Source organism: Triturus cristatus, chromosome 5_1 (assembly GCF_964204655.1).
Source record: "Triturus cristatus chromosome 5_1, aTriCri1.1, whole genome shotgun sequence".
Classification (NCBI taxonomy): Eukaryota; Metazoa; Chordata; class Amphibia; order Caudata; family Salamandridae; genus Triturus; species Triturus cristatus.
This window is the reverse complement of record NC_140587.1, coordinates 226,505,343-226,530,323: the sequence shown is the minus strand read 5'-3', so window position 1 is coordinate 226,530,323 and position 24,981 is coordinate 226,505,343. Positions and strand designations below refer to the sequence as shown.

The window sequence follows — 24,981 nt, the reverse complement described above, 5'->3', positions numbered from 1 at the left end:
CGACCCCCTACACTGCCCGAACACCACTGCACTGTCCTAAACCCTGAAACACCAGCTCCAGCAAGACCTTCTACACTGCCTGAACACAACTGCCCTAAACCCTGAAAAACCACTCCCAGCACGACCCCCTACAGTGCCCGAACACCACTGCACTGCCCTAAACCCTGAAACACCACCCCCAGCACAACCCCCTACTCCCCCCGAACACCACTGCTCTGCCCTAAACCCTAAAACACCACCCCCAGCACGACCCCCTACACTGCCCAAACACCACTGCTCTGCCCTAAACCCTGAAACACCAGCCCCAGCACGACCCCTACACTGCCCGAATACCACTGCCCTAAACCCTGAAACACTAGCCCCAGCACTACCCCCACACTACTCGAACACCACTGCACTGCCCTAAACCCTGAAACACTAGCCCCAGCACGACCACCCTATACTGCCCGAACACCACCGCACTGCTCTAAACCCTGAAACACCACCCCCAGCACGACCCCCTACACTGGTCGAACACCACTGCTCTGCCCTAAACCCTAAAACACCACCCCCAGCACGACCCCCTACACTGCCCAAACACCACTGCTCTGCCCTAAACCCTGAAAAACCAGCCCCAGCACGACCCCTACACTGCCCGAATACCACTGCCCTAAACCCTGAAACACTAGCCCCAGCACTACCCCTACACTACTCGAACACCACTGCACTGCCCTAAACCCTGAAACACTAGCCCCAGCACGACCCCCTACACTGCCCGAACACCACCGCACTGCCCTAAACCCTGAAACACCACCCCCAGCACGACCCCCTACACTAGTCGAACACCACTGCACTGCCCTAAACCCTGAAACACCACCCCCAGCACAACCCCCTACACTTCCCGAACACCACTGCACTGCCCTAAACCCTGAAGCACCACCCCAAGCAAGACCCCCTACACTGCCCGAAGACCACTGCACTGCCCTAAACCTTGAAACACTACCCCCAGCAAGACCCCCTACAGTGCCCAAACACCACTGCCCTAAACCCTGAAACATCACCCCAGCAAGACCCCCTACACTGCCCGAACACCACTGCACTGCCCTAAACCCTGAAACACCAGCCCCAGCATGACCCCCTAGACTGCCCGAACACCACTGCACTGCCCTAATCCCTGAAACACCACCCCCAGCACGACCCCTACACTGCCCGTACACCACTGCGCTGCCCTAAACCCTGAAACACCAGCCCCAGTACAACCCCCTACACTGCCCGAACAACACTGCACTGTCCTAAACCCTGAAACACCAGCCCCAGCAAGACCCCCTACACTGCCTGAACACCACTGCCCTAAACCCTGAAACAACATCCCCAGCACGACCCCCTACACTGCCCGAACACCACTGCACTGCCCTAAACCCTGAAACACAACCCCCCTGCATGACCCCTACACTGCCCAAACACCACTGCACTGCCCTAAACCCTAGAAAAGTAACCACCACCCCATGCCCAATCCCCCTTACCTCTCACTCCTCGTGGTTCTTGCTTCATTTCGTCGTTGTTGTGAGGAAACGGAACAGCCTCTGTTTCCTTACAACGACGTGGATCGTCTAAATTTTTTTAGAACTCATGGTCATTTACCACACATACCTTTACAACAAAATTCGTTGTAAGGGCATGTGTGGTAAATGACCATGTGTTCTAAAAAAATACGTAGTAATGACTTCGCGATGTACAACGCATGCGTGGTAATGCATGCATTGTAATGGTATCGTGAAGTAAAAAAGTCGTTGTAACGGCTATTTACTCGGCAATGTCACTGACCATGTCATGAATGATGTAATAGTTGACGTCATCAGCAGTGCATTGTGGGGGCGCGAGTTATAGTTAGCTGAACTAACTATAACGCCAGAATTTCTATGGTTTTGTACGAGTGAAATGTCCAACTAACTATAACGTTCCTGAAACCTATGGTTTTGTCAGTTAATTTCTATGGTTTTTTAAATGCTAATTCCTAACTATAACGTACCTGAAACCTATGTTTTATTCAGCGAATTTCAAAGGTTTTTTAAATGCTAATTTCTAACTATAACGTGCCTGAAACCTATGGTTTTTTCAGTGAATATATATATATATATATATATCTATATCAAGCTCCAAAGTTGCCCGCAGGCAAGGCCGCACTCCCCAGCAGCTTGTTACGAGCATATTTCTCGAAGCAATTTTCAGGGTAAAGTCAACACTCCGTCCTTCTGTGATTACAGCTCTCGTGTCAACGATAGTAGAGCCTGACGCGTTTCTGGGCTTCCGCCCTCTTCAGAGGCTCGACATGAGATTGTTGCAGTAGACACGCCCACACCTTTGTGATTAACCGCCCTCAGGTGAGCTTTGCATTAGGTGAATCCTTGCAATGTCTTATGGGAAAGGTAGTTCGTGTCCCCTACAATGATTTGACTGTTGTGATGCCCTGGATGGACCCGAAGGAACGGGTGAAAACATTAATCCCCTGCTGCTGGTCCTTCATGGCCCCCTTGGATATGGGGTGGTGCGATCCTTTACGGCCGGGCCGCCGCATAAACATCAAGCTCCCATAAGACATTGCAAGGATTCACCTAATGCAAAGCTCACCTGAGGGCGGTTAATCACAAAGGTGTGGGCGTGTCTACTGCAACAATCTCATGTCGAGCCTCTGAAGAGGGCGGAAGCCCAGAAACGCGTCAGGCTCTACTATCGTTGACACGAGAGCTGTAATCACAGAAGGACGGAGTGTTGACTTTACCCTGAAAATTGCTTCGAGAAATATGCTCGTAACAAGCTGCTGGGGAGTGCGGCCTTGCCTGCGGGCAACTTTGGAGCTTGATATATATATATATATTACCTACTGGCGGTCGCCAGTAGGTAGTTATAGTTAGGACCACGTTTCCATAGGAAAACCTCAACATTCTATTTTGAATAACTTTGGCGCCGGTCGACGAATCCTCGCGAATTTCTCAAAATAGGTGGGGCGCTACGCTCCGCTCCTACCCTGAAAGTCTCGGGGGGATCCGTCAAGCGGGGGCTGAGATAAAAGGGGGGTCCCAAAACGCGTTTTTCCCATGCATTTTTCCATAGGACCTTTAGAACGACCTACAGCCCGAACGGCTGAACAGAATTACTAGAAATTTGGCAGAGAGGTAGTCCGTAGGTCAAGGAAGTGCCTTTTGTAGGTTTGGTGTAAATCAGTTCAGTAGATTTTGAGAAAATAGCCTTTAAATCAATATATATATCTGAGCCAGCTTACGGTACGCTTACCGTACGCTTACGGTAAGCGTACGGTGGCGTGCGCGAGCGCGATTCTGATTGGCTCTTAGATCTTAGTAAACATTCGAATCGGCCGAAACCAGGAAGCGGCGGCCGCCATTTTGTGTATTTCACTCTGAAAAAAAAGAGTGAAAACAAGGAAAGGGGGCAATGAGGAGAGTTACAGACCCCCTAACAATTGTAAGGGGGTCAAAGAAGGACAGAAAAGTACAAAAAAAACATTTATTGATTTTAAAAAAAATCACGGGGTACGCGTACGGTAAGCTCACGGTAAGCGTACGGTAAAAAAAAAAAAAATAAATAAATGAAAATCAGATTTAAGAGTTTAGAAATTAGGGAGCTCTAAAAAGAGCTGTTGTGTTTATGGAGTCATTTTTTTAGTGGTACCTACAAGTAAGTACCGATGCAGAGTCTAAGGTTCAAGAGGAAGACTCTGTTCCCTTCATCATTGAAGTGCACACCATCTCCTCTATAAATGTCTTGCATGTCGTAACGCAAGTTGTTGTGGTAAATGGCACCCATACCATAGTCACGGAGGAAAGCAGAAACAGATTTGTTGACGTGCTTTCTTGCTTTGTCAATCTGTGGACAGAAATGATTGGACCAGTTCCATTTTTGCCTTTGGCATATGTTGGAAAACACAAAGGCAGTTTTAGGGAAAAGTGTAAACAGTTGTGCAAAGGTGTCCTTCATAAGCATTTCCAGACCTACCCCAGTCAAAGTGCCTAGGTCATTGCCACCACAGTGCACTATTATGAGGTCAGGGTGTTGGATTTGCATGAAGGATTTCACCAATGGCATCAATTGGTGCCACTTTAACCCTCTCTGACCAATCCATTTAATGTCTACATTTGGCAAAGCAAGGTCTCTCACCATATCTGTTTTCTCTGCAAACTTTTCACTCCAGAAGACATAGCTGTGCCCTACAATCCACACTGTGAACATCTTCAAAGGAGAACTGGATGCACTCAGGAGGTGTCTTTCAGTAGAATGGCAATATGAAAAGAAAGACAGTTTGGAAATGGAGGCATACATATTTTTTACAAAACAAAAAGAACTGATTGGCTGTTTCATACCATTCTAGAAAAAAAACTAGGCTGTATGTGAAAATTAATAGAAGCATGTTTTGTATTGGTACAAAAAAATGTGTAACCAAAGAACAGTACTATGGATTTGCAGTTAGGTTTGAAAAGTCAAGCACTCTTGCTCTGTGGAATTGAAACATTGTGTGTCGAACTTCTGACCTAACTGCACACAGCAGTGTTCCATGAGCTGTTGCTATGGTAGCAGGCAGAAGTCAAGTTGGGGGAAGGGTACTAGGCAGAAGTCAAGTTGGGGGCAGGGTACTTTTGGAAAAGGGTTGGTTTTCAACCAATAGAAATGTGTCATTACATTTGAAAAAAAGGGGGAAGCACTGAGATTTGAAACTTACATGTATATGTGTGGAAAAATAGAGGGAAAGTTTGCCATTATCTGGTTCTGCTGAGAGGAGAGAGGTGTACAGAACAGAGATCCTGGCTCTGATAATCTGCTGTTTGAGTGACACATTTCTTTCACAACTAACTAATTCTAAAGGTGAGTTTACAGTTTGAGAGGGGATGTATGTGGTAACTTAAGAAATGAATAATAGAAATGGGAATTGTTTTTGTTGTAGTTACACATGGTGGATTCATAATGTGTCAGTCTGTAAAAGAGATTTTCACTTGGCCCGAAAAAAAAAGAGCAGTAAGTGTGCTTTCAAATTGGCAAAGAAATTTCGTTTTGGCACTAATGTGAAAACATGACTGTGTGTGCATAGAAGAATTATAGGCAGAAATGTATTGCGTCTTGCTCTGGTGATTTCACAGTTGCAGTAGATGGAAAAGAGGAGCGAATTTTTGGGGGAAGAAGCAGAGGTTTAGCACACACCCATGTGCTTGCCATGTATAGTCATGCACAGTAATTAGAAGCGAGTGGGGTTTTCAGGTTTAAGTCTGTAATGCAAATACATTCAGCATCACTAAGGCTGGTTGCCCCTGCTGGAGTGTAGGCAGTCACAGAGAATACACACGGTGGTGGTCTGAAAAAAAAACTGCTTGGACATGTGCATTTAAATAAATTTAAAAAAAAGGTTTCAGAATGTGTCAGTCTGTAAAAGTGATTTCAAATTGAAAAAAGAGATATACACTTGCCCCCGAAAAAAAAAGAGCAGTAAGTGTGCTTTCAAATTGGCAAAGAAATTTCGTTTTGGCACTAATGTGAAAACATGACTCTGTGTGCATAGAAGAATTATAGGCAGAAATGTATTGCGTCTTGCTCTGGGGATTTCACAGTTGCAGTAGATGGAAAAGAGGAGCGAATTTTTGGGGGATGAAGCAGAGGTTTAGCACACACCCATGTGCTTGCCATGTATAGTCATGCACAGTAATTAGAAGCGAGTGGGGTTTTCAGGTTTAAGTCTGTAATGCAAAAACATTCAGCATCACTAAGGCTGGTTGCCCCTGCTGGAGTGTAGGCAGTCACAGAGAATACACACGGTGGTGGTCTGAAAAAAAAACAGCTTGGACATGTGCATTTAAATAAATTTAAAAAAAAAGGTTTCAGAATGTGTCAGTCTGTAAAAGTGATTTCAAAGTGTAAAAAGAGATTTTCACTTGGCCCGAAAAAAAAAGAGCAGTAAGTGTGCTTTCAAATTGGCAAAGAAATTTCGTTTTGGCACTAATGTGAAAACATGACTGTGTGTGCATAGAAGAATTATAGGCAGAAATGTATTGCGTCTTGCTCTGGTGATTTCACAGTTGCAGTAGATGGAAAAGAGGAGCGAATTTTTGGGGGAAGAAGCAGAGGTTTAGCACACACCCATGTGCTTGCCATGTATAGTCATGCACAGTAATTAGAAGCGAGTGGGGTTTTCAGGTTTAAGTCTGTAATGCAAAAACATTCAGCATCACTAAGGCTGGTTGCCCCTGCTGGAGTGTAGGCAGTCACAGAGAATACACACGGTGGTGGTCTGAAAAAAAAACAGCTTGGACATGTGCATTTAAATAAATTTAAAAAAAAAGGTTTCAGAATGTGTCAGTCTGTAAAAGTGATTTCAAAGTGTAAAAAGAGATTTTCACTTGGCCCGAAAAAAAAAGAGCAGTAAGTGTGCTTTCAAATTGGCAAAGAAATTTCGTTTTGGCACTAATGTGAAAACATGACTCTGTGTGCATAGAAGAATTATAGGCAGAAATGTATTGCGTCTTGCTCTGGTGATTTCACAGTTGCAGTAGATGGAAAAGAGGAGCGAATTTTTGGGGGAAGAAGCAGAGGTTTAGCACACACCCATGTGCTTGCCATGTATAGTCATGCACAGTAATTAGAAGCGAGTGGGGTTTTCAGGTTTAAGTCTGTAATGCAAAAACATTCAGCATCACTAAGGCTGGTTGCCCCTGCTGGAGTGTAGGCAGTCACAGAGAATACACACGGTGGTGGTCTGAAAAAAAAACAGCTTGGACATGTGCATTTAAATAAATTTAAAAAAAAAGGTTTCAGAATGTGTCAGTCTGTAAAAGTGATTTCAAAGTGTAAAAAGAGATTTTCACTTGGCCCCGAAAAAAAAAGAGCAGTAAGTGTGCTTTCAAATTGGCAAAGAAATTTCGTTTTGGCACTAATGTGAAAACATGACTCTGTGTGCATAGAAGAATTATAGGCAGAAATGTATTGCGTCTTGCTCTGGTGATTTCACAGTTGCAGTAGATGGAAAAGAGGAGCGAATTTTTGGGGGAAGAAGCAGAGGTTTAGCACACACCCATGTGCTTGCCATGTATAGTCATGCACAGTAATTAGAAGCGAGTGGGGTTTTCAGGTTTAAGTCTGTAATGCAAATACATTCAGCATCACTAAGCCTGGTTGCCCCTGCTGGAGTGTAGGCAGTCACAGAGAATACACACGGTGGTGGTCTGAAAAAAAAACAGCTTGGACATGTGCATTTAAATAAATTTAAAAAAAAAGGTTTCAGAATGTGTCAGTCTGTAAAAGTGATTTCAAAGTGTAAAAAGAGATTTTCACTTGGCCCGAAAAAAAAAGAGCAGTAAGTGTGCTTTCAAATTGGCAAAGAAATTTCGTTTTGGCACTAATGTGAAAACATGACTCTGTGTGCATAGAAGAATTATAGGCAGAAATGTATTGCGTCTTGCTCTGGTGATTTCACAGTTGCAGTAGATGGAAAAGAGGAGCGAATTTTTGGGGGAAGAAGCAGAGGTTTAGCACACACCCATGTGCTTGCCATGTATAGTCATGCACAGTAATTAGAAGCGAGTGGGGTTTTCAGGTTTAAGTCTGTAATGCAAATACATTCAGCATCACTAAGGCTGGTTGCCCCTGCTGGAGTGTAGGCAGTCACAGAGAATACACACGGTGGTGGTCTGAAAAAAAAACAGCTTGGACATGTGCATTTAAATAAATTTTAAAAAAAAGGTTTCAGAATGTGTCAGTCTGTAAAAGTGATTTCAAAGTGTAAAAAGAGATTTTCACTTGGCCCGAAAAAAAAAGAGCAGTAAGTGTGCTTTCAAATTGGCAAAGAAATTTCGTTTTGGCACTAATGTGAAAACATGACTCTGTGTGCATAGAAGAATTATAGGCAGAAATGTATTGCGTCTTGCTCTGGTGATTTCACAGTTGCAGTAGATGGAAAAGAGGAGCGAATTTTTGGGGGAAGAAGCAGAGGTTTAGCACACACCCATGTGCTTGCCATGTATAGTCATGCACAGTAATTAGAAGCGAGTGGGGTTTTCAGGTTTAAGTCTGTAATGCAAAAACATTCAGCATCACTAAGGCTGGTTGCCCCTGCTGGAGTGTAGGCAGTCACAGAGAATACACACGGTGGTGGTCTGAAAAAAAAACAGCTTGGACATGTGCATTTAAATAAATTTAAAAAAAAAGGTTTCAGAATGTGTCAGTCTGTAAAAGTGATTTCAAAGTGTAAAAAGAGATTTTCACTTGGCCCGAAAAAAAAAGAGCAGTAAGTGTGCTTTCAAATTGGCAAAGAAATTTCGTTTTGGCACTAATGTGAAAACATGACTCTGTGTGCATAGAAGAATTATAGGCAGAAATGTATTGCGTCTTGCTCTGGTGATTTCACAGTTGCAGTAGATGGAAAAGAGGAGCGAATTTTTGGGGGAAGAAGCAGAGGTTTAGCACACACCCATGTGCTTGCCATGTATAGTCATGCACAGTAATTAGAAGCGAGTGGGGTTTTCAGGTTTAAGTCTGTAATGCAAATACATTCAGCATCACTAAGGCTGGTTGCCCCTGCTGGAGTGTAGGCAGTCACAGAGAATACACACGGTGGTGGTCTGAAAAAAAAACTGCTTGGACATGTGCATTTAAATAAATTTAAAAAAAAGGTTTCAGAATGTGTCAGTCTGTAAAAGTGATTTCAAATTGAAAAAAGAGATATACACTTGCCCCCGAAAAAAAAAGAGCAGTAAGTGTGCTTTCAAATTGGCAAAGAAATTTCGTTTTGGCACTAATGTGAAAACATGACTCTGTGTGCATAGAAGAATTATAGGCAGAAATGTATTGCGTCTTGCTCTGGTGATTTCACAGTTGCAGTAGATGGAAAAGAGGAGCGAATTTTTGGGGGAAGAAGCAGAGGTTTAGCACACACCCATGTGCTTGCCATGTATAGTCATGCACAGTAATTAGAAGCGAGTGGGGTTTTCAGGTTTAAGTCTGTAATGCAAATACATTCAGCATCACTAAGGCTGGTTGCCCCTGCTGGAGTGTAGGCAGTCACAGAGAATACACACGGTGGTGGTCTGAAAAAAAAACAGCTTGGTTTCATAATGTGACAGTTTGTTATACAGATTTTCACTTGCCCAAAAAAAAAGAGGAGTTTGTGTGCATTCAAATTGGCAAAGAAATTTCGTTTTGTGACTATTGTGAAAAGAAATGTAGTAATATATTTAAATACAATAAAGAATTTTTTTTTTAGTTTTTTTGCAGGTATTGCTGAAGAACAGTGAACAAAATTTAAGATGCCTACAACATCTCGAGTTCAAAAAACGCTAAAAAAAAAACTATATTTGAGGACAACTGGAGGACCAAAGTTAGTAGAAGATGCTGATGTTGGGAAAAAGAAAAAATCTTCTGGTAAGCAAAAAAGACAATTCCTAAACAAAATATTGAAAACAAACAAAAATGTACAAAATGTCTGTTCTCGGAAAAATGTAACAAAACCTACAGAACAGCAAAAAATTGAGGATTTAGTTAATGCAAATATACCTTCTGCAATTGAAAAGTTTAACATAAACAGAAAAACAGCATTTAAAGAGATACGTAGAAAAATGTTTCAGAGAAGAGTTATGTCCAATTTGATAAAGGATATAAAGAAATATAAGCAAAAGGCTAAATATTATAAGAGAAAAAAAGAAATTGAAGCCATTGCAGCAAAGGCATTAGAATTAAAAAGGAAACTATTCATATTAATTTTGAATAGGATGCGTACATTAGATAAAATGGTTAATGTACTGAAATCACAAAGCAAAAGCAAAAGAGTAGTGAACAGAACAAATTTTTGTAAAGTGTTTTTAGGAAAGTGGATGCATAGCTCAAGTAGTGAACCTTTTTTTAATGAAGAGAGCTATTTTCAAAGTAATAGTTTGCTGCATGCAGTTGACACCAGAGGTCGTTCATACGAAGTAAAAAATGGTTGCATAATGGAGAAGGAGATAATGGTTCCAAGAGATGAGGTACAAGTGATGGCAGATGAGGCAATGGGGAGACGTCCTAAAGCCCCAGTGTACACTTGGAATTGTAGTAGTATTTGCACTGTGCGTCAGGAATCTATTGACAGATTTCGAGAGTTTCTAAGAGAATATAGTAAAAAAAGTGTAAAACAAAAGATTAAGGTGCTTCAAAGTCTGGATCCATGCAGAGTGAGAGAGAATACTGGTTTGCAGGGTCATTCTCTTGCTTGTCTATCTAGAAAAGTGTGCAATAGTGTTTTCCATCATTTTAGGATGCTGGCTGTTCATCATACTGAAATGAGAAAGTTTGTGAGACGGTTGTATTTTGCCAAAAGTCCAGCAATAAAGTTAAATGAATTGAATAGGGCTCTGTTCCGAGGAACGGTATCAGATGTAGAGAAGGTTGTTGATGAAATTCAGTTTTGTTACTTTGGTCCTGAACAAAACAGTGCAGAGAAGGACACAGTAAATGAGGCAGAAGTGGAAGAGAATGTAGAACCTTGTGTAAGTAAGACATTTAATGATCACATAACAAAATTTGCAATAGTCTCTAATGAAAGACCAAATGTTACTTGTATTTGTTGCCGCAGAACTCATTATAGAAAACAAACTAGGAATGTTGATCTCTACAGAAAGAGTGAAAATGAAGATAATTATAAGTGGATGGATTTTGCAACATATATATTTCTTGAAAATTGTTTTGAATTGGGTGAAGATCAGCGTATTTGTAAATACTGCTACAACAAGTTAGAGGAAAATAGAATGCCGACCAGAGCTGTACATAATAATTTAGAATTGGATGCTATTCCTGCTGAACTTTCTGAATTAAATACATATGAGTCTATACTCATTCAATGTGTTCATCCGTTCCAGACCATAGTACGTATGGAGCCCAAAACTGGTAAATTACCTCCTTCAGATTTACTGAGAGGTTTAAAAGGTAGAGTGGTGTATTTGCCCTTGGATTTGAAAAAAAATATGGAAACTATTGATGCGGATACTTTGGAAACTGAACCATTAATTATTCTGGTTAATGGTGTACCTACAAAGAATAAGAAGATTTGGCAGGAGCTGGTAGATGTGCGGAAAGTACAAAGAGCAAATTTGTATTTGAAAAAAAATAACAAATGGTATGAATCAATTTATATAGTAGAAGAAGAAGAAGAAGAAGATTTACAAGGAGATACAGAAACACCAAGTGGACAAATTGAAAAAGTGGACAAGTCAAAGGAAGAAGAAATTTATGAACATTTTAGCATACATCCTCTCCATTCGAAAGAAGTTATGGGAGACAATATTGATCTCTTTCAGATGAAGAAAGCAAAAGGAAATCCCGTGAGTGTATGGGAGGAGAGCTTGGAAGCTCGATGTTTTCCTCAGCTGTTTCCTAAAGGAAAAGGAGGACGATACGATGAACGTCCGGAACAGATTCCAGCTTCTGAGTATCGGACTACAAGACTATATGCTGAAGATCCCAGATTTCGACAAAGTATCCCTTATTTGTTCCATCTTTTATTTGAAAGCGACTTGTCTGCACTGTCTTATGCAGTAAATCACATTTTAAAAAGTGGAGTACATTTACAAAATGTGTCTGCTAAGGATTTTATGGAGAAAGTGCAGCACCGAGATGATCATTTGGAAACACAACTGATCAATCTGATGGCTTGTCAGCGTGGGACAAATGAATATTGGTACCGACGCCATGGTGAACTAAAATGCATGTTACGCAATTTAGGAACACCAACATGGTTCCTTACCCTAAGCTGCGCCGAGTACGCTTGGGATGATTTACTGGATTTTCTACGAGAGGCCAATTCAAACATTGAAAACATCGAATACAAGACAGCAGGAGAACTGTGCTCATTGGATCCGGTTAATGTTTGCAGATATTTCAATCATAGATTTGAGGCTATGATGTCCTTCATCTGCAATAAAAAAAATCCACCCCTTGGAGAAGTAGTGGATTTCTTTTGGAGAAAAGAGTACCAGGCAAGAGGTGCTCCTCATATTCATATGCTGCTGTGGATCAAGGATGCCCCAAAGTTTGGAACAGATACTGATGAAGCAGTGTTATCTTACATTGAAGAATATGCAACATGTGCTATACCTAAAAGCACAGAAGAGTACAAGTTAAAGGAGCAAGTTCTACGTTTCCAAAGTCATCGGTGTGGAAAATACTGTCGACGGAAATACAAGAGCAAAGAAAAATACTACACTAAATGTCGATTTGGATTTCCTAGACCTGTTCTTACAAATGGAAGAGTCAACAGTTTTATGTCAGCTGTGAGACATACTATCACAAGAAAATCACCTAAGAATACCTACAACCTTAAAAGAAAAGAAGAATCAAAAAATATAAATGACTACAACCCAGTCATTTTATCCATGTGGAACGCTAACATGGATATACAGTATGTTGCTGACAATTCCATTGCTGTTGCTCGATATGTAACGTCTTACATTACGAAATCAGAAAAAACAGAATTGAAGGAAATGTGGGAAGAGATTTCTCACGAGAAGACTGTCAGTAAGAAGCTGTACAGTTTCAGTTTGAAGATGTTATCGCATCGAGAAATTGGATCCTACGAATGTTCAGATAGATTATCTTCTGCAAGTCTCTACTCGAAGTCAAGAAGAATAATTTGGGCAAGTTTAGGCCTTGCAGCAATGAGAAATCGGGTACTGAAATCTGTTGGAGAAATTGAATATTTGGCACAGTTCGAACCTGAAAGTACAGATATATTGAAAACAAACATGTTGGACACATATTATCCCAAGAGAAGTCATCATCTGGAGAACATGTGTCTCTATGAAGTGCTGCAGAACTACATTTATTCACGGAAAGCTGCAGAAGACATCAATAATGGAAAATATAAAGTCGTTGGTGAAGAAGGATGTTTGGTGAAGCAAACCAAAGGAAGTTTGATAAATCACCGGAAGCTGAGTTGCGACACTACCGACAAGAAAGAATTTTACTACTTGGCTCTTTTACAGTTGTTTAAACCATGGCGTTCAGAGGATGAACTACTGGGAGAATTCCAGAGCTATGAAGATTCTTTTAATGCTTGCAAAGACAGCATACAATGCAGTACATTCTCAACTTATCTGCAAATGTTAAATGAAGAAATTGAACAGGAAACTACAATTGCAGCAGAAATTGCTAGAGACAGTTCTCAGGACAGCCAAAGTTCAGGAACATACAGTCAAGATCCCCTAGGACAACCAATCGTTGAAAATGAAGCATCAATAGCCATGAATGAAGTGGAAACGGCTATGAATCAAGCTCAAGAAGAATTTATAGACTTAGAAAATTTGGAAAGACAACTGAATCAAGAGCAGCAACAAATTTATGAAGAGATCAAAAACAAAATTGATCACGGATTTCTACATGAAAAAAAAGAGTGCTCATGCACATCATTTCATCCAATCAGGATGTATGTAAGCGGACAAGCTGGCACTGGAAAAAGTTTCCTAATTAAAGTCATCAGAAGCTACCTAAAGCAAAAAACAGATTCTACTTTGTCTTGTGTGGTTACTGCTCCAACTGGGTTAGCAGCATATAACATAAAAGGAATCACCTTACATCGTTTGCTAATGTTACCAGTGGAGCATGAGAACAAAATACAATTCAACAAGCTAACTGGAGAAGCATGCTTGGAAGTTTCAAGAGTATTGAAGAAGATGCAAGTTCTCATTATTGATGAGGTGAGCATGGTATCAAACTTAATGCTTGCCTTTGTGCATTTAAGAATGCAGCAAATTTTGAAGACAGACTATGACGTGTTATTTGGTGGAAAACACGTCATAGTTTTTGGGGATCTTTTGCAACTTACTCCGGTTAAAGGACAACCAGTGTTTAATACTGTGACACATGAAGACACGAAGAAGTCATTGGGAAGCATCGGTAATACAAATATTTGGTCCTTCTTTGAGTACAAGGAACTTACAACTAATATGAGGCAAGCAAACGATGAAGAATATGGAAGTATTCTGAAAGATATCAGGATTGGACTACTCACAGAAGCTGGCAAAAAAGCATTACAGACTCGGCTGCTACATAATTTATTTCCAAAGGAAGAAATAGTTGCAGAGAAGATATACAAGAACATTGCAGAAAACAAAAGTGTCATCTGCTTAATGCCAACTCTACGTGAATGCTCAATATTCAATGAGGAGCTTTTGAAATTGGAAAAGGAAGAGATCAGGAAATTGGAAGCAGTGGACAAAATTGAGGATGGAAGAATTACTGTCACAGTAACAGGCAAACTGAAAAATAAATTGGACTCACTAGAGAAGAACATCTCCAAAACAGCAGGATTAGAAAAAAATCTATATGTTTGCATGAACTGTAGAGTGTTTTTAAGGAGAAATTTGGATGTTGAAAAAGGCTTAGTAAATGGAGCGATGGGAAGAGTTGTGGGTTTTATTAATTATCAGAAAAAAGATGGAATTGAATGGTTAAAAATAAAATTTGATCAGATAGAGGAAGTTAAAGACATTTGTCGTTGTTCAGTTCGTTTCATGCTTGTGAAAGACTTATATGTACGTAGGAAGCAGTTTCCGTTTTCTCTAGCATATGCTGTAACTATTCACAAGTCTCAAGGATTGACTGTAGATTGTGCATTTGTGAACATTGGATCTAGTGTGTTCAAAGAAGGTATGGCATATGTTGCTTTGTCACGAGTCAAAACATTATCAGGTTTATTCATGATAGACTTCGATGACTCAAAAGTTAGTGCTGATACAAACTGTGTAAAGGAGTATAATAGATTAAGAAGAAGCTATGCTCCTCATTTAGGTCAGTATCCTGTGTTGGAGAAACGTGTAGTTTCTCGTAAAAGGAGAAATGAGAATATCTGTAATGAAGATGTAGAGAAGAGGAAAAAAAAGAGGAGTGATGTAATTGCAAGCAAAAAGAATAAGGAAAATGAAGAACAGGTTGTAGGATGTCATTTTGAAAATAGCTCTGGTGTCAACTGCTACGCAAATGTAGTGCTGAATGTTGCTTTTTATCTGGAAAGTTTGCAAGAGCAGATAATAATAAATCAGGGAAAAAGATTCTGTTCAGAGCTCAGTCTCCTTTTTCAAAAGCTGAGTAAAGATAAAACTCAAATAGAAAGTGCTACTGATATTAGAAAACTTTTAGATGTATGTTCAGGACGAACACAGTTTTCTCAAAATGAACAGCAAGATGCTCACGAATTTTTGATGTATTTTCTTCAGGTAGTGGAAGAAGAAGGAGTTCCCATTGACATTTTTTTTGGTCTCTCTTATAAATGGGAACATAGTTGTGATAATTGTTATAATATAAGTGGTTCTATTGTTGATAATGAAAGGTTTATTTATTTGACATTGCCAGAGAGTAAAACAGTCACTTTTGCAAACTTAGTTAAAGATGCTAATCATAGCATGAAATGTGGTGAGTGTAATTCTGACATGTTATCAACATTAATTTTAAGGGAATACGGACAGTATGTAATTTTAATGATGCAACGATGTAGAGCTGATGGATCAAAATTGGATACTTTAATAAAGAAGTTTACAGGACAGCAATTATCAATTTCAGGAAAAACTTTTGTAACTGTTGCAATAATTTTCCATGATGGACCTACTGTTACTTCTGGACATTACACAGTTTATCTAAAATGTGAAAAAGGATGGACACTGTGTAATGATTCCCAATTGATTTTCAAACAACGTTTGCCTTTTGATTTAGCAAATTCCTATCTAATCTTCCTGAAACCTAAATTTTAGAGAGACTTGGCAAGATCTGGACAAAATAATTTTACCATTTTACAGGATTACCATTGCAATTTTGTAGAAAAAAGATTTTTAAAATTATCATTTGGCCTAAAGGAAAGATAACCAATTGTAATGTGGACTTTTTAAATTTTTAATGCAATTTTGAAAAACCAATAATTTAGAGATTATCGGTAACTTCTGCACATTTTAAATTTTGGAATGTTATTGGACTGCCACTGGAAATTTTTTCAAAAATGATTTCAAAAATTACTATTTGGCCATGTGGAAAAGTAAGCAATTCTATTGTGGACTAAATAAATTATTCGAAAAATTTTCGTGAACCAAAATGTTACAGAGAATCGGTGAGATCTGGACAGATTAAACTTTAGAATTTTAATGGTTTTCCCTTGGAAATTTATTCCAGGGAAAGAATAAAAAATACTATTTGGCCTAAAGGAAATAAAATCAGATGTATTTTGGAGTTATTTGAGATATATTATTGTGAATGTACTTCTGAAACAAAAATATCAGACGGTATTTTAAAGAAAAAAGTATTGTTTTTAGATGACATTTTTTAAGAATAATATGCATTTCTGTAATGATAAGTTTAAGTGAGAAGAGATTCTGGGCTTTTTTAATACAATCTTTGAGATTGTTATTTTTTTTTGCCCGCTGTAAAATGATGAATGCAATTGCTTTCACAATTTATAGTGAAATGCAATATATTCTGAAAACAGCAAAAATAAGGCAAAAATATTTTTTGGAAAAAAATGTAAATATGTGTACTGTATTATAAAATGTTTTAAAAATATTAATACTTTTTTCTTTTTTTTCAGATCGATATAGAAAATTTTCGTAAACTACAACCATTTTAAAAACTATTTTTTAAAAAAACAAATGAATAAATATTTTTTTCAGTGAGTATGGTAAGTCAATAGTAATAATTGTAGTCTTTCAAGGACCTTGTAATGTGAAAAATGATTTTTAGTGTTTTTTTTAAAAAATAAAAAAAAAGGTACGCTTACCGTACGCGTACGGTAAAAAAAAAAAAAAAAAGTTTTTAAAAAAAAAGAAAAAAAAAGATGAAAGATAAGGTTGGCTCTTAAAAGAACCGTTGTGTTCATGCAGGGACAGAGGAAAGAAAGATTGGGAATATTAGACGGTACGACAAGTGTGCTGATCTATTTTACTGTTCACCAGGGAAACACTGGTCTCCCTATAAGTAATTAGATCGTGACAAGTGGCGCACCGTACTTCAACCCTCGCAAACCGAGGGTTAATTTCCAGAGGGCCAGCAAAAGGAGATTCTCCCCCCACAGATGAAGGGCTCACCTGACCTGCAGAAGAAGGAGTCTGCCCTGCAGATGATGGTCCAGGCTGAGCTGCTGTGGATGTACTGGCTCGTCTTTCTGAAGAGTTACCTCCAAAAAGATGACCATGTGTCCTTCTGTGTACTTCTTTGAGGTGCCTCATCATGGTGTGATTCCCAAAGGAATACTTCCTGTCAGGATTACCTCTAGAAAGTACACGCTTACACAGAATGCAAGTAACTAAGGGTGCATTCACCTTTTGCTGGCCTTCTGGAAAAGTAAAAAAATCCCAAACATAAGAAGGCTTTACTTTCCTCGCTCTCTGCCTCAAGACAGTGCTGCTGGTGCTAGCCTCACTCTCAGAAGGGCTCTGCTGTTCTGCCATCGTATCCCAAAGACAAACCAGCTCCTTCTCCTAAGGGATCACAAGCAGAAATGAGGGGAATGGGTGTGGTGTAGGAGAGTTCTAGAACTGAAAGTAGTTTCAACCAATCAAAAGTTGTGTTTCAAGATCACATGACCTACCGTACGCTTACGGTACGCTTACGGTGCGCTTACGGCAAAAAGTACGCGTGCGCGTAAAAAAGACACGCGCTTGCGCACATGCGCATAACAGTCATTTCCCGGCACTTCCGCGTAACGTGCGCGTGTTGCGTAAGCGCGCACGCGTCCCACGCGCAGTACGCGCGGCTACGCAAAGTGCGTAACTATACGCAAGCAGCGTAGATAGATTACGGACGTTGCGTAAACCGTACGCTTACCGTGAGCTTACGGTACGCGTACTATAAAAAAAAAAAAAAAAAAAAAAAAAAATCTGGAAATAAATTTTACATGTTTATTTTAAAAAATATATATAAAAAAAATATTTAAGGATTTTAAAAATTAAAGCATAGTCTTTATAAAAGATAAGAAAATTAAAATAAAAATATGTTTGAAAAAAATGAAGAATATAAAAAAAAAAAAGCATTTAAAAAACCTTGCAAATTCACTGAAAAAACCATGGGTTTCACACACGTTATAGTTAGGAATTAGCATTTAAAAAACCTTGCAAATTCACTGAAAAAACCATGGGTTTCACACACGTTATAGTTAGGAATTAGCATTTAAAAAACCTTAGAAATTCACTGAAAAAACCATAGGTTTCACACACGTTATAGTTAGGAATTAGCATTTAAAAAACCTTAGAAATTTAGTGAAAAAACCATAGGTTTCACACATGTTATAGTTAGCTGGACATTTTACTCGTAAAAAACCAATGAAATTGCCCCGTTATAGTTAGTTCAGCTAACTATAACTCGCGCGCCCGCAATGCACTGCTGATGACGTCACATATTACATCACTCATGACATGGTCAGTGACATCACTCATGACATCACTGATGACATCTCAAATGACATCACTGATGACCTCACTGATGACATCATCCTTGTGATAGAGTGGCAGACCTCCTCTCACCTTAATATAAGCTTTGATACACACATTCAAAAATAGAGACTAAAAATTTCAAAACAATGGACATACCAATACCAGTTACAACAACCTCTTCAGTAATTCTAAGATCCACATACACATCCACTCATTCACCAACAGTCCTATACAGTCACTCATACATGTACTCACTCATCATATGTACTCATACATCTATACATCCTGTTACACAATGCCACTCATCCATAGAGTTACTCACACACATAGTCACTCATGCTAATAAAGAATCAAACATACATTTACTTGCATATACAGTTATACACACACCACCACACTTACTTCTACGGAAACTTACACATACTTAGTCTTTTAAACAATCACTTATAGAAACACATACTTATTCATACAGGAACTCTTTCAATCTCTCACTCTCACATATACTCACATATATACACCAATAGTCACATATACTAGTTTAAAACATATGTAGTCACTCATAAAGACACTATTGAGACAGTCATTCACTCACTAACACACCCATACACACACTCATCCACCCATGCAGTCCTGCACACATGCTCTGTTCAACACATACAAACAGTGAGTCACTCATTCATGCACCGATGCACTACGTAATACCCCCCACCGAACCATGCAGACACTCAGACTGATACTCAAAAAAACAACTAATAACCTATATAGACACCCATGTAGCTACTCACCAACCCATGCAGCCACTTATACACAAAGTGAGAGACTGATACAGATATTTACATATTTAAACATTACTCACTAAGCCATGTATTCACTATGATACACTTAATCAGTCAGTTACACAATCAATTTTTCAAAAACAAATCATCCATTTAGACAGTAATATACCCATTTATTCTTCCATCAACCTTGAGATATACATATATAAAACATATTTAATTTTCAGAAAAACACACATTCACTGGATGATGTCATCAGTGAGGTCATCAGTGATGTCATTTGAGATGTCATCAGTGATGTCATGAGTGATGTCACTGACCATGTCATGAGTGATGTAATATGTGACGTCATCAGCAGTGCATTGCGGGCGCGCGAGTTATAGTTAGCTGAACTAACTATAACGGGGCAATTTCATTGGTTTTTTACGAGTAAAATGTCCAGCTAACTATAACATGTGTGAAACCTATGGTTTTTTCACTAAATTTCTAAGGTTTTTTAAATGCTAATTCCTAACTATAACGTGTGTGAAACCTATGGTTTTTTCAGTGAATATATATATATATCACGCTCCTTTTCTCCACTTTCGCCTCTTAACGGAGCACTCGTGGACGGGTGCAGTTTGCGGTAGTGGACATCGCTCAATATCAAAGCTCCAATTCCCATTGTTTTTCAAGAATTAACGCACTCCGGGGGGACCATCACAGTAGTTGTTTAATCAACGGTAACTGCAAACAGAACCAATATATATATATATTCACTGAAAAAACCATAGGTTTCACACACGTTATAGTTAGGAATTAGCATTTAAAAAACCTTGCAAATTCACTGAAAAAACCATAGGTTTCACACATGTTATAGTTAGCGGAAATTTTACTGATAAAAAACCAGTGAAATTGCCCCGTTATAGTTAGTGCTGGCAACTATAACTCACGCGACCGCAATCCTCTGCTGATGCTAATACTGTATTTAGACACTTATTTGCCCATGTCTTCTTCCATACATTTTTAGCTATACATATATTACAAATATTTTTTTTTCATAAAGACACATATGTCATCAGCAGAAGATTGCGGTCGCGTGAGTTATAGTTGCCAGCACTAACTATAACGGGGCAATTTCACTGGTTTTTTATCAGTAAAATTTCCGCTAACTATAACATGTGTGAAACCTATGGTTTTTTCAGTGAATTTGCAAGGTTTTTTAAATGCTAATTCCTAACTATAACGTGTGTGAAACCTATGGTTTTTTCAGTGAATTTGTACGGTTTTTTAAATGCTAAGTTACTTTACGCCATTCGAGGCGTGCGCGCCCACTTAACGCAGTTCGTTCCGTGCACGGTTTTTATCAACTTTAATAAGCCCTGTACATTTGGTGGCCTTCGGCCACCAAAAGCACAGGGGGTGGGGTCAATGTGGATAGTGTTTTTTTTATTTCGATTTTATAATTTCATGTTGCCAAAATTTAGTTTTTTTTACCTATTAATAAGCCCTGTACATTTGGTGTCCTACAGCCACCAAAAGCACAGGGGGTGGGGTAAGTGTGGATAGTGTTTTTTTTTTGTTTTTTTTTTACCGTACGCTTACGGTAAGCGTACGGTAAGCGTACTCGGCGAAATTGCCGAAAAAAAAATAAAACCGTTTTTGCTCTTGGGGGATGTTTGGGGACTCCCTCAACATGACTATGTGGGAGGGAGTTGTCAAAACAGCCCCGTAACATGTTTTTGGCCATCTTGTTTGATAAACAACACTCAGTGCGAGAGACAAAATGGCGGCCGCCGCTTCCTGGTTTCGGCCGATTCGAATGTTTACTAAGATCTAAGAGCCAATCAGAATCGCGCTCGCGCACGCCACCGTACGCTTACGGTAAGCGTACGGTAAGCGTACCGTAAGCGGGCTCAGATATATATATTGATTTAAAGGCTATTTTCTCAGAATCTACTGAACAGATTTACACCAAACCTACAAAAGGCACTTCCTTGACCTAGGGACTACCTCTCTGCCAAATTTCTAGTAATTCTGTTCAGCCGTTCGGGCTGTAGCTCGTTCTAAAGGTCCTATGGAAAAATGCATGGGAAAAATGCGTTTTGGGACCCCCCTTTTATCTCAGCCCCCGCTTGACGAATCCCCCCGAGACTTTCAGGGTAGGAGCGGAGCGTAGCGCCCCACCTATTTTGAGAAATTCGCGAGGATTCATCGACCGGCGCCAAAGTTATTCAAAATAGAATGTTGAGGTTTTCCTATGGAAAAGGGGTCCTAACTATAACTACCTACTGGCGACCGCCAGTAGGTAATATATATATATATATATATATATATATACATATACACTTTCAAAACTGCCCACTTTTCGGCTCCTGGGCGCTCTAAGGCGGTGCGTCAGAGATATGACGAAGCCAAGCCGTTGCTATTCATCCTTTTCCCCACACAGGGCTTCCTCGCGCACTCACGAGTCAGGAAGCGGTTATGCAGTGATGCTATTCAAATTTTATTCCATTTCATTTCAGCATGCCAGTTCTACAACTCTACGCATTTCGGTCTCCACTGAGACCTTGTTCACGAGACAGACAACAGGAACTACCATTTTTTTCAAAATATAGGCCACACATATTACTAATTGCGTCATTTCCTGCTACAGGCAGCTAAGCATTGTGGTTTTTGTAGTTTTTTTTGGTTTTTTGGTTATTTGTGATTTATAACATCAACTGATCAACACATTGTAAAAAGTATATAAATTCGATCATACCACTATGGTTTGAAGATCTCAAGGTATTGGACAGGTCTTGAATTGTGCCCGATATTAAATTATGTTCTGCGCGTATATAATCAATAACCGCGCTTTCGTCCACCCACGCTTGGTTCATTAATGTTAAAAAGTTTACAAACGACAAATAAAGCCCTCCAGTGGGCAATTGAATCTATCTCTTAATTGTTATGACCTTTTTACACGCTGGCCCCCTAATGGGCATTACTTCAAGCTAGGGTAAAATACTCTCATTATATTTTTATACTGCTGTTGATCGATCTGTGTCTAATAATATATAGTTATTGTGATTTTACCAAGGTGGTTATTCATTGAAAAGAGAAATTTTTGAACAATTCTTTGGACTATTTCTCATCTACCTTATTCCTTCTTTTCTCTTTACTGCCCTCTACCACTCAAATAATATTTCTAAAAAAATACTCCTAAAAACATCTACAAAAGATTATTGAAAAGAATGTATATACATGAGACGCATTATAGTTTAAGCTCTGCTACAATTTCACATAATCAGTATTTGTTTGATAATGGAACATTATCACAGACAGTTCATAGATGATAATGAAGCTCCTCATCCTGGTTCAAACCATCAGGCATTAATGTTCGAAAGTTCAGAATGTGCAGCGATTCCTTCTGTCTTAAAGTTTTTTCTCTATCACCACCTCTTGGGTGCATTCCCACTGCTTCCAACGCGTAAAATTTTAATTTTTTCCAATCCCCACCATGTTCCTTCTCCATATGTTTAGCTACAGCATTACTTCTATCCATATTGATTGTGGCCCGCACATGTTCTAAAATGCGTTTTTTCAATTCACATTTCGTGCTGCCTATATATTTCATCGCGCATGGGCACTCAATCACATATATCACAAACTGACTTTTGCAATTGATTAACTGTTGGATTTTCCACATGCGGTTGTTTGTCATCATTGCTTCCTTCTTATTCTGAGCAATTGAACATACTTTACAACTAGTGCATTTGAAGAAGCCTTTCGGTTTCAGCCATGTTTCTGGCTTCTTTTGATCTTGAAAATGACTGTGGACTAATTGATCCCGCAAGTTCTTCGCTCGCCTGTAAGTAATATTAGGATGATCTCCCACTATTTTCGATACCGTGGGATCCATATGTAAAACGTGCCAATTCTTGCGCAATATTTTCATTAGTTGTTGATTTTCTGTGCTGTATGTTGTTATAAGCCTTATTTCTCTTTTATCAAATCAGTTCTTTTTACAATTTGCGTGCGTTGCAGTGCTTCATGAATGATTTTAGAATTGTATTTTCTTTTTGTAAATCTTTGTATTGCTTGGCTGCGATGTGGCTTCCATTCTTCCTCTTGAGAGCATATCCTTTAGATTCTGAGAAATTCCCCATATGGGATGTTTTTGATCAGACTAGTTTGATGGAAGCTTTCAGCGTGTAGTACCGCATTTGTAGCCGTATCTTTACGATGCAAGGTGGTATGAACTGTATCATTTGCAATATAGATCTCGGTATCTAAAAATACAACACGTTCATCACTGATGTCATATGTGAAATTGAGGTTGAAATCAGAGTTGTTTAATATTTCAAAATATTCGGCGAACTCATCCCTGGTTCCATCCCATATTATTAGCAAGTCATCGATGTATCTCAGCCATGTTATGGTCTTGTTGACATATTGATCATTTTCCAGGCCCAAATCTTTTCCCACAGTCCCATGGTAAGACAAGCATAGCTTGGACTAAAGGAAAAACCCATCACTGTGCCTTTCACATGGCGGTAGATCTCTTCCCCAAACATAAATGTATTGTGTTCCAAACATATGTTGATCATCTCAAGCAGCATGTTGTGGTCTGCAAACTGGATATTTCTTTCTTGCAAAAAATGTTCACACGCTCTGATACCAATATCATTTCGGATGTTAGAATATAACGATACCACATCCATTGTGATCAAATTGTATGTTGCTTGCCACGGTGTTTCCTGCAGATGTCTCAATAAATCACCCGTGTCTTGTAGATATGATGCTAAATTTTTGACATAAGGTAACAAAAATACATCTAAGAAGTTAGCCATGGGTTCTAATAGTGCCCCTTTCGCAGATACAATAGGTTTCCCCGGTGGTTTTGTGGGGTTTTTGTGAACCTTGGGTAAAAAGTATATCGTCGCCATTTTGGGATGTTCCATTTTGAGATATTTTACTTCATCCTCATCTAGTAAATGTTGTTGCATCCAGAGATCCAATTTCATATCCAGCTCCTCTTTCCATTTTTTTGTTGGATTCGATTTTAATTTTTCATAATATTCTCTATTCCTCAGCTGCGAATATGCTTCTCGCATATATGCCTCTTTTTCCAGGATGATGATATTTCCTCCCTTATCTGCCATTTTTATTTCAATTGTGTCATCATTTTTCAGATTTTGCAATGATCTGCGCTCTTCAAAAGAAAGATTGTCTTTTTTCTTTGAGTAGTTAAGTTGGTACAAGTCCTTTATTACACATTCATGGAATGCGTCGATTTTATTTCCCTGTGCTAATTGAGGATAAAACTTAGATTGAGGCTTTTTTTTACTGCATCCAGCTCCCAATTGTGTGCAGTGTGTCCGCAATTCTCTCCTTTCATGCTCAGGACTGTGTTCTAATTCCATTAAGGTGACAAAGTGTTCCGCATCTTTCACCATTAAATCCATGTCAGGAGTTGTGTTCTTTTCACTATGTTTAGCCATCTTGGGATTTTCTGCAAAAAGTTTTGCCAATTTGATTTTTCAAATAAATTTATATAAATCTATTCTTGTTTCTGCCAAATCAATAATATTTGTGGGGCAAAAATTAAGACCTCGTTTCAAGAGTCGCAATTCTGTTTCAGTAAACGTTTTCTTTGAGAGGTTGATCACTTCCAAATCCTGGGTCTTGTTGTCAGTGGAAACCATTAGTTCCATTTCTGCCGCATACTCCTCGTTGTTGTTCCCACTCAATTTATGTTGGAACTTTGGTTTGGCATGCCGCTTGCCTCGTCTTGTTGGTTTCTTCGGGCATTTCCTCGCCCCCTGCCCCTTCCC

At 39.2% G+C, this 24,981-nt stretch overlaps 2 protein-coding genes across 3 annotated transcripts in view; one reads left to right on the top strand and one right to left on the bottom strand.

Annotated features, from left to right (window-relative positions):
* FAM135B (family with sequence similarity 135 member B) overlaps positions 1-24,981 on the bottom strand; it is a 1,149,009-nt gene that overhangs the window by 742,190 nt on the left and 381,838 nt on the right. The gene's annotated exons all lie outside the window — the stretch shown is intronic.
* Positions 4,745-24,351, top strand: LOC146830678 (uncharacterized). Its single transcript, XM_085605111.1, has 3 exons — positions 4,745-4,854; positions 9,236-14,930; positions 24,340-24,351. Exons 2-3 carry the CDS (start codon positions 9,279-9,281, stop codon positions 24,349-24,351), a joined length of 5,664 nt encoding a protein of 1,887 aa, XP_085461237.1. The 5' UTR covers positions 4,745-4,854; positions 9,236-9,278.

Bases quoted from the DNA above. Each gene is read 5' to 3' on its own strand.
- LOC146830678 (XM_085605111.1), top strand. From the start codon at position 9,279: ATGCCTACAACATCTCGAGTTCAAAAAACGCTAAAAAAAAAACTATAT.